Source organism: Erythrolamprus reginae, chromosome 1 (assembly GCF_031021105.1).
Source record: "Erythrolamprus reginae isolate rEryReg1 chromosome 1, rEryReg1.hap1, whole genome shotgun sequence".
In the NCBI taxonomy this organism is placed as follows: Eukaryota; Metazoa; Chordata; class Lepidosauria; order Squamata; family Dipsadidae; genus Erythrolamprus; species Erythrolamprus reginae.
The window spans coordinates 9,647,796-9,658,451 of record NC_091950.1 but is presented as its reverse complement, the minus strand read 5'-3'; the positions used below and the strand labels follow the sequence as shown (position 1 = coordinate 9,658,451).

General features: G+C 41.6%; 1 protein-coding gene across 1 annotated transcript; it reads left to right on the top strand.

Moving 5' to 3' along the window:
- Positions 1–180: 180 nt before the first annotated feature.
- LOC139156445 (cathepsin K-like) lies at positions 181–9,765 on the top strand. The gene is made up of 8 exons (XM_070732046.1): positions 181–237; positions 703–845; positions 1,590–1,715; positions 2,473–2,631; positions 6,176–6,388; positions 6,589–6,754; positions 8,164–8,272; positions 9,568–9,765. Exons 2-8 carry the CDS (start codon positions 717–719, stop codon positions 9,680–9,682), a joined length of 1,017 nt encoding a protein of 338 aa, XP_070588147.1. The 5' UTR covers positions 181–237; positions 703–716; the 3' UTR covers positions 9,683–9,765.
- Positions 9,766–10,656: the final 891 nt, after the last annotated feature.

Sequence of the window (10,656 nt, the reverse complement as noted above, 5' to 3'; positions counted from 1 at the left end):
GTAGCTTTTTGGAAATTTTTCTCCCCAGCCCTAATGAGGTGCTAAGATCTTCCCAGCTTGCAGGGAAGTATTTTTTTCATTGCTACTCTGAAGTTTTTTTCCAGTCCTAAGTCTTTCTACATTTGTTTTCATTGCTATTCTCTCCCCAAAATTTTTTTTTCCAGCCATAAACAGGGGATAAAATGATGTGCTGAAGCTGACCAGACTAAGGATGCTAGCCAGATGAATACCTGATAGGTAGATATGCCCCATTTTCTATCTCCAAAACTAAGGTGCATCTTATACTCCAAAAAAAATTTGATATTTAAATGATTATCTTACTGAAATGAAAAAAAACACTGCCTTCCCAATATATCTAGAGATATGCAAATTTCCTTGTAAATGTCAGTTAAAGGCAGTGGGAGGGGACAATTATATATTTGCTTATAAAAGGGGCTGCTGCAGTTTTGTTTAACAACTGCCTCTTTGCTTTCTGTAAAAGAATTGTTTGAGGTGAGGTTCCAGCTAGTTACGCTTACCTCAAACTTTCAAGAGATTCTATGCATTTCTTAACAGCAATTGAATAGTTTTAATTTTGGGTGGGGGGGGCAGTGCAAACCGGGGTTTGGAGGGTTTGGTCAACCAGGTATTGTCAGTCTTAACTTTTAGCAAGTAGCCACATGGACTCTATTCTCTAAGCTGTTCTCTTCTCTCTTCTCCTAGACTAGAGAAAGACAATGCTGTCCATCTCGGTGGCAGCCCTGATCTGGTTGATCTCCCTGAGAACCTTGTCCACAGCTTTGGATCCAACCCTGGAGGGGACATGGAGAGACTGGAAGGCCACTCATGGTAAAGAATACCCTCAGGTGAGTGTGCTCCAGTAGGACTCAAATGAAATTGCCATATTTTGGTTGAATACAATGGGGGTTGAATTGGCTGCTATTACTGATGTTCTCAGTCTTTGGCAGGTTCTGTCCCATAGGAACAAAATTTCTTCTTTCACTTCAAGTGTTCTAGTTCTGTACCTTGGGTCCCACAGAGTTGGCCTTCTCCGGGTCCTGTTGACTAAGCAATGTCATCTGGCGGGCCACAGGGAAAGAGCCTTCTCTGTAGCGGCCCTGGCCCTATGGAACCAACCCCCCCCCCCGGAGATCAGAACTGTCCCCACCCTCCTCGCCTTTTGCAAGTTGCTGAAAACTCACCTTTGCCTCCAGGCATGGGGAAATTTACATCTCCCCTAACTACTTTGGTTTATGTATGGTCTGATTGGATTGTGTGATTATTTTATTATAAGGGTTTTTAAATTGTGTTTTTAAATATTGGATTTCTACATTGTTTATTATTGTTGTGAGCCATCCCGAGTTTTCTTAGAGGGGCGGCAAACAAATTTAATCAATTATTATTATCATCATCATCATCATCATCATCATCATCATCATTGGTTTCAACAAAGAATAGCAATGTTTTTAAACTTACTTTCTGCTATCTGTCTTCAGACATGCTTTGCATGGGATAATGTCCCGGGTAGAGAGAGATATTAGTTCTAGACCTTGTAGGTGCCACTTGTTTAGGCAGATGCAATTAACGGATCATTCGACTTGACTTCCCAGGAGGAGGAGGAATCCTTTCGAAGAGCCATATGGGAGGAGAATTTGCAGATGGTCCAAGACCATAACAAGGAGGCCGATCTGGGGAAATACACCTACTGGCTTGGCATGAACCACTTTGGCGATTTGGTAAGCCTGGATCATTCATCTGTCTGTTCCTCCATCCACCTACCTACCTACCTGTATCTGACTTCTTTAGCCACCCAGCTCAGCAATTGACTCTAGTTTTCACTTATTTATAAGACATAGATGTCCCTTTTCCTAGAAAGTCCCGAAGTCAAATCTATTATCCCAACTTTCCGTATCAAAAACCTCAAGACGTATATTGGGGTGCTTGCTCTTTCTCAGCCCAAAGGGACCCACTGAGCTGCTATGGCTGAAGTGGTCACAAACTCTTTCCAGTCGGTGGCTTTTATAATTTTAGTGGGCTGTAAAAGCACTATGAAGTGGTATATGTCCATGTACTATTGCTATATTGTGGTTTCAGAATGCCTAGAGCAAACTAAGCAGGCCCAACCAAAGGCCAATTGCAAGGGAATTTTAATATTCCAGCACTTATGAATACAGAATTTTAAACACTAGATGCATTTACCAGCTCTTCCAGTTTGTTACCCAGACTGGGAACGTTAGCATTTTATTTGTTAGGCATTTGAGCTGATTCATGGAGCCTGTGGAATTCTGGGAGTTGAAGTCTAGACGTCTTAAAAGTTGCCAAAATTGAGAAACACTTCGGTAGACTTAATTATACACAAACTCCTCTATGATAATCAGGTTTGGTTTGCTCATAACACACATTCTTTGCATTTGATCGTGGGATAAAACTTATTAAGGTGAAAGATGAGAAGTCGAAATGGAGATCTGTTAAGATTATTCTTCTGCTCCTCAGACCAAGGAAGAGCTTGACCAGAGGCTGCGTTCCCTGCTTCCTCCCCTTCATAACACAACTATAGCCAAAGGGACCACGTTCAAATCCTCAGACGATGCAGATATTCCTAAGAGTGTGGATTGGAGAAAAAAAGGTGCTGTCACCAAAGTCAAGAATCAGGTGGGTTGTGGTGGATGGTTCTGGGTTTTATGTAGAGGTGGATGGTTCTGGGTTTTATGTAGATATCTTATCAAGGAAAACAGTGTTACGATGTGTCCACTAATCGGATTCATGTCGACTTGCAGATTAAAGCTAAATTCTTTTCTCTCTTAACTCTGTCCCAAAACTTTAATCCTGTCAGAACTCTTAGGATACAAACAACTATTTACAGTCATACAGTGCTAAGTGGTGGGGGAAAGGGTGATAGGAATGATAAGAAGAAACTAGTAGAAATAGAAGTGCAGACTTAGTAAAAAGTTTGACAATGTTGAGGGAGGGAATTATTTATTTAGTGGAGTGATGGTGTTCGGGGAACAAACTGTTCTTGTGTCTAATTGTCTTGGTGCGCAGTACTCTGTAGCGATGTTTTGAGGGTAGGAGTTGAAACAATTTTTGTTCAGGTTGTGAGGAGTCAGTCAATATTTTCACTGCCCTTTTTTGACTCGTGCTGTATATAGGTCCTCAATGGAAGGCAGATTGGCAGCCATTGTTTTTTCTGCAGTTCAGATTATCATTTGAAATCTGTGACAGTCTTGTTGGGTGGCAGAACCAAACCAGACAGTTATAGAGGTGCAGATGACAGACTCAATGATTCCTCTGTAGAACTGGATCAGCAGCTCCTTGGGCAGTTTGAGCTTCCCGAGTTGGCACAGAAAAAACATTATTTGTTGTGCTTTTTGATGATGGTTTTGATGTTAGGTGTCCATTTTAGGTCTTGAGATATGATAGAACCTAGAAATTTGAAGGTCTCTACTGTTGATACTGTGTTGTCTAGTATTGTGGGAGGTGGAAGGATGGAAGGGTTTATCCTAAAGTCTACCGTTCCGGTCACACTACAAGGTTAGTTGTTCAAACTACCGTCTGTATGCGGATTCATCATTGTCTCGAATGAGTCCAATCACTGTTGTATCATCTGCATATTTCAGTAGTTTAACAGATGGATCATTTGAGATGCAGTCATTGGTGTATAGGGAGAAGTGGTGAGGGTACACAGCCTTGGGAAGGCCCCATGCTAATTGTACACGTATCTGATGTTATTTTTCCTAGCTTCACCTACTGCTTCCTGTCTGTTAGGAAGCTTATGATCCACTTACAAGTGTGTTCATATACCTCTAGCTCATTTAGTTTGGTAAAGAGAATGTCTGGTATGATGGTGTTGACTGCTACAAAGAGGATCCTAGCGTAGGTCATTGGAGATTCAAGATGTTGTAGGATTTAGTGTAGAGCCATATTAAAAGCATCATCTGTCAATCTATTTGCTCGGTATGCAAATTGCAGGGGGTCTAAAAATGGATCCGTGATGGTTTTCAAGCGGGACATCACTAGCCTTTCAAAGATTTTCAAAACTACAGATGTTAGAGCAACTGGTCTGTAGTCATTCAGTTCCTTGATGGAGGGCTTCTTCGGCACTGGGATGATGGTACAGCGCTTGAAACAGGGAGGAACATAGCACAGCTCTAGTGATTTGTTGAAGATTTGGGTGAAGATGGGGGCCAATTGGTCAGCACAGACTTTTAAGCAAGGAGTTATCTTGTCTGGGCCTAGTGCTTTTCCAGGCTTCTGTCTGTGAAATAGATCTTGCACTTCCTTTTCTGTGATCACTAGGGGTTGTAAACTCAATGGGATGGATTCATTTGTAGATTTGGCTGTTGTTGGTGTGTCTGGGATGGAGGTTGTGGAGATAGGTTGCTGTAACTGGTGAAGTTTTTGAGAATTTTCACGTTTGCTGGTTCATTTGTTGAGAATTGATTCTTTTGCTTTCAAGTAATTGCTTTTTGCTGCTCTGATCTCCCTTGTTAATATATTTCTGGCCTGATTGCACAGTATTCTATCACCTTTTCTGTAGCTTCCTCTTCACAGAAGCTGGCATAGGATGTTACAGTATCAGTTCATCTAGAGTTCATCTAGATCCAATTGAGGACATTTAATCAGTGGAGTGGCTACCTTGAGAAGTTGTGTCTGTTTTATCACTGGAAGTTTTAAAGAGATTGGATAGCCATTTTCTCCACAATGATATAGGACAGTGATGGCTAACCATTCTGTTTGCACACCCACACCCATAATTCAATGTGCATTTACCCACCAGTGCACCCCACCTCTTGCGATTGTGCAAGTGACCCCTCGTGCAACTCCTTGCACGTACATATGACCCTCCTGAAGCCTCTTGGGAACAAACACAGGCCACATGGGGCAACACAGCTCCACATGCCCTGTTTTGTGCCAAGAAGGCCTCCACGCAGCCTTCTGGGAGGAAATTCAGGCTGTGGGGGGTTCGCGTTTTGGGCCAAGTAGGCTTCCCTGCACTTATAACCCATAATACTGTGGAATACTGTGTTCAGTTCTGGAGACCTCACCTACAAAAAGATATTGACAAAATTGAACGGATCCAAAGACGGGCTACAAGAATGGTGGAAGGTCTTAAGCATAGAACGTATCAGGAAAGACTCAATGAACTCAATCTGTATAGTCTGGAGGACAGAAGGAAAAGGGGGGACATGATCGAAACATTTAAATATGTTAAAGGGTTAAATAAGGTCCAGGAGGGAAGTGTTTTTAATAGGAAAGTGAACACAAGAACAAGGGGGAACAATCTGAAGTTAATTTGGGGAAAGATCAGAAGCAACGTGAGAAAATATTATTTTACTGAAACAGTAGTAGATGCTTGGAACAAACGTCCAGCTGACGTGGTTGGTAAATCCAGAGTAACTGAATTGAAACATAACTGGGATAAACATATATCCATCCTAAAATAAAATAGAAAAAATAGTATAAGGGCAGACTAGATGGACTAGGAAGTCTTTTTCTGCCCTCAATCTTCTATGTTTCTATAATGCAATGTGCGTATGTTCCCCTCATGCCCTGCCCACCCACACACACATTCATGGGTGTCTCCTGCATGCACCTCTGCTCCCACACATGGACTACAGAAACCCAAAAATCAGCTGGCTGGCATGAGGCAGGTGCGCAGGTGCCAGTGGACCTGAGCTGGTTTGCTCTCATGGATACAGGATCTCCAGCTCAAGCAAAGGGCTGGACTGAAGGACCTCCATAGAGCACTGCACACCAAGAAAGCTAGACACAAGAACAGTTTTTTCCTGAACACCATCACTATGCTAAATAAATAATTTCATCACCATTATCATAGAAATAGTCATTTACGATGACTATTAGTCTTCTCATCATTCCCTTCATCCATTTCCTCGCACTTTTGACTGTATGACTGTAACGTGCTGCTTGTATCCTTACTATTTATATTGTTTCCTTATTGCTTATTGGTACCCTATAACAATCATGAAGTGTTGTACCTCATGATTCTTGAGAAATTTATCTTTTATGTACATGCATCAATGACAAATTCATTGTGTGTCCAATCACACTTGGCCAATAAAAAATTCTATTCTCTATTCTATTCTATTTTCTGTGTTCCCTTTCAAATGTTATTCTATGTCCCGAGTTTTCACATGCTCAGTGAATCACTTCAGCATTTGTTTGTTTTTTAACCCAGGGTTCATGTTTTGCTCCCTGGGCCTTCAGCGCCACTGGTGCTCTGGAAGGCATGCATTTCAAGAAGACGGGGAAGCTGGTCTCGCTGAGTGAACAAAATCTTCTCGACTGTTCTCAGCGAGGGTGCAATAATGAATGGACTGACGTAGCTTTTCAAACTGTGATTAAGGAAGGCGGGATCAATTCAGAGGAAAGCTATCCTTATGATGGACAGGTAATAAATGATCAAATCTGTGTATATCCCAGCCCTTTCCTTCTGCATGCTTCAAGATGAACTCTTTTGCTCTATGCCTCTAGCTGATAATGCCTCCAGCAATAAAGAGGGAAACGGTTTGAGTCATGAGTAGAGATAATTACAATTGAAGCGCATCAACCGCAACATTTTCTTAGGATGATCACTGTTTTCTTCTGCAGAAATTGTGTTGTCGCTATAAACCTGAGGAATCTATTACCAGATGTAACTCATTCGGATGGATCATGGTGGGGGATGAAAAAGCACTTCAGGAAGCTGTGGCCAAAATTGGTCCAATTTCTGTTGGAATAGATGCTCGGAGTAAAAAGTTCTGGCTCTACAAGTCAGGTAACGTTCCTGGGGGCTCTCACAGTTGACTTTTTTTAAAAAAAAAGTTTTATTTTTTCTCCACACATCAAGTGTTTACATTACCATACAGAGAACATAATTTTTCTCAATAAATATTCATTACTTTGGCTTCATTACTATCTGCCAGTCTGAACTTTCATTATCTCTTCACTCAACCCTTTTCACCTTCTCTCCTGTCTACTTTTTTCTTGTACTTTAACAACAACAACAACAACAACAAGAATAATATTTATTCATTTATTTATTGGATTTCTATGCCACCCTTCTCGAGGCGACTCAGGGCAGCATACAACATTAAATATAACAATATATAAGAAATCTAATAACTATAAAGATATGAAAATTTACTAAAACGTTTTAAAAGATCCCATGTACACTCACAGATATTCATCCAATTCAATCATATCTCGTGTCAGCCAGAGATAATCTCATTACTCACAGCCCCCATGCCCGCAGGCAAAGATAGTTTTTTAAAGCTTTATAAAAGACCAGGAGGGAGGGGGCAGTACATATCTCCAGATGCAGTTTGTTCCAGAGGGCCGGGGCCGCCACAGAGAAGGCTCTTCACTGACACCATGCCAATTGCCATTGTCTGGCCGACGGGACCTGGAGAAGGCCAACTCTGTGGGACCTAACTGGCTGCTGAGATACATGAGGCAGAAGACGGTCCCCGGAGATAATCTGGTCCTAAGCCATGTAGGGCTTTGTAGGTCATAACCAGTACTTTGAATTGGGCCCAGAGCAGTTTCAGGCCTGAATCCTGACTGCTGAGAGCCCAGATAATCATCCAAGGACCGTTGGAGCTGGAGCGACACCACCTTCGCAACAACCTTCTCCTGGACCTATAATAATAACAGCAACAACAATAATAATAAGAGTTGGAAGGGACCTTGGCGGTCTTCTAGTCCAACCCCCTGTCAAGGCTACACTACTTCAGACAGATGCTCATCCAACATCTGCTTAAAATCTTCCAGTGTTGGGGCATTCACAACTTCTGGAGGCAAGCTGTTCGACTGATCAACCGTTCCGACAGTCAGGAAATGTTTCCTTAGTTTTAAGTTGCTTTCTCTCCTCCCCGTCTTTCCTTCTCTCCCCTCTCCACCATCTATCTTCTCCTTCCTTCCTACTTTTTTCCCCTCTTTAACCCTTCCCTGAGTGAAATATCTCTGTTCTAGCTACTATTTGTTATAACAGACTGTCAGTTACCTTCTTTATTCGGTTTTGTTCAGTGCTTCAACATCTCAGGAACCCAGGTTAAAACATATTTCTCCAGTAAGAGATGCAATCATTAAAAAGGCCTCTGCTGCAGCTGATAGGGTGGGGCACCTTTAATGGCAGCCAGCAAGGATGGGTTATTCCCCAAGTCATTTCTTGTTCTCTCTATTCAGGTATATATACAGAACGCTATGGTGGAGAAAGACAAATAAATCATTTTATGCTGATTGTGGGTTATAAGGAAACCAGCAAGGATGGTGGCTATTGGATTATAAAGAACAGGTGAGTAAACAGACATCAGTCTGCAGAAGTTTAAGAAATGAGAAGTTACTGTATACAGTAGCTTACCGGTACTTGTTTTTCCAATGGGATTTCCAGACAGAAAATAATTATTTTACTTTATTTATTACATTTATTGGCCACCCATCTTACTACAGGGTAACTCTGAGTGGCTTACCAAGTTATAATTTTGCTTCTACCAAGAATGTCCTTCAGATGGGTTGGAAGACAATGCTCCTGAAATACTGTCTTTTGTGAAGTACAAGATGTACCTTCCCTCTCCCCTGAAGAGGCCAAAAATTTGGATGGGTCTTATACTCTGAATGTAGCTTTTTCAAAGGTTTTTCCCCCCAGCCCTAATGAGGTGCTAATGATCTTCCCGACTCTTAGTGGCTTGCACGCTTTTTCATTGCTACTCCCTCCAAAGGGTTTTTCAAGCTCTAAGTCTTTGCAGGCTTGCTTTCATTGCTACTCTCTCCGAATAAGATTTTGTCAGTGCTAACCAGGGGATAAAATAATGTGCTGAAGCTGACCAAACTAAAGACGCTCGCCAGATGAATACCTGGTAGGCATTTTCTCCCCCAAAACTAAAAATATGGTACATGGGGCTTAGTGAGTGTTCTCATCCAATTCATATTGAGGATTTAGGTGAGGAAGGTGATCTCCAGGTAGCATCACTTGAAAATAGAACATAAAGTTTTTCCCACCTGGAGGATTTGGATATTTGAATTCTTCTGTCCTATCTTCTTGTAAAGATGAGCAAGAAACCCACAATGTTCTCAGGAGTGCTTCTGCTTATCTTCTGTTAATATTCCATGTGAAGAGATTGTGCTGTGCTGTGGGAAATTGCAAATGAATGCTCATTGGGGCCAAACATTTATCTGAATTACCTGGAAAGTCTTTCTGCAGTTTAGCTTATAGCGTCTTCATTGTAATTTTATTTTATTAATCAGATTTGTATGCCGCCCCTCTCCGTAGACTCGGGGCAGCTAGCAACAATAATAATACAATGTAAATAGTTGGCCCAAAATATTGGCCCAATAGTTCCTTTCTGGTCCTGTCTTCTGGAGAAATATGGAAAATAATCCATTCCCTCCCTTTGCACCAGGCTTTTGGAGATTGAAAAACCTCAGCTACAATTATGAATGATTCACAGTGCTGCAGAATTGCAGAAATAGAATGAATGGATAAAATGAATGACTTAGAAGGAAGCTTGGAGGTCTTCTAGTCTAGCCCCCTGTTCTATTAATTGAGTGTCTGGAACTCTAGATAAATGTTCTGTGTTCTTATCTTCACAGCTTGTCCACCACTTGGGGAGAGAAAGGTTACATGCGCCTGGCCAAAGGGTCAAATCAATGCGCCATCGCCAACTACGCCGTCTATCCTCTTGCTGATCCAGAGAAGGGAATGTAATTTCTTCTTTCAGAATAAGGATTGCTTGACATGCAGAGCTAAAAGTCACCAATAAATGAAATACTGTTTCGGAATCTTCTGGGGGGAAAAGGGGGGAAAGTTAATCAATAAATGCTTTGGGGCAATGCTACTCAGAACTGACCCAGCATACTTTGTTCCATTATGCGTGCATGTGTTTGTTAGGGACAAGGTGTTGGTATAAATGTGGCCTATTTCCCCATGGCGTGTCAGGATTCCTGATGCATCTAGCATAGTAAGAAAGCACAGAAACATTAGAAATATTATTAATTTGCAATAGCAGTTGAGGTGACACTGTTTATTCAGTGCAGTACAAAGAGATGTGACCTCAAGACTGCATCACACTAATCTCACACTACTAACCAGAGCATACAAAACTTTCACCAGAGCAATCCTTGAATACAGCTCATCTGTCTGGAAACCACACCGCATTTCGGATATAAACATTCTAGAAAGTGTCCAGAGATCCTTTACTAGAAGAGCCAACCACTCCTCCACTCGCAACAGAATACCCTATGCAACTAGACTTACAATCCTAGGTTTAGAAAACGTAGAACTATGTCGCCTTAAACATGACCTAAGTATAGCCCATAAAATCATCTGCTGCAATGTCCTTCCTATCAACGACTACTTCAGCTTCAACCAGAACAACACACGAGCACACAACAGATAAAAACATAAAGTAAACTGCTCTAAACGTGACTTCAGGAAATATGACTTTAGTAATATAGTAGTAGTAATGAGCAGTTGATGCATGGAACTCACATACCACTCTGTAGTATCATCACCCCCAAACCTTTACCCTTAGACTATCCGCTGTTGACCTCTCCCAAATCCTAAGTGGTCAGTAAGGGGCGTGTATAAGTGCACCACCGTGCCTTTCTTCCCCTGTTCTAAAGTTTGTCTTTTACTAGTATCATGTATATAAACATAGTATATTTTTGTATACAGCCAAC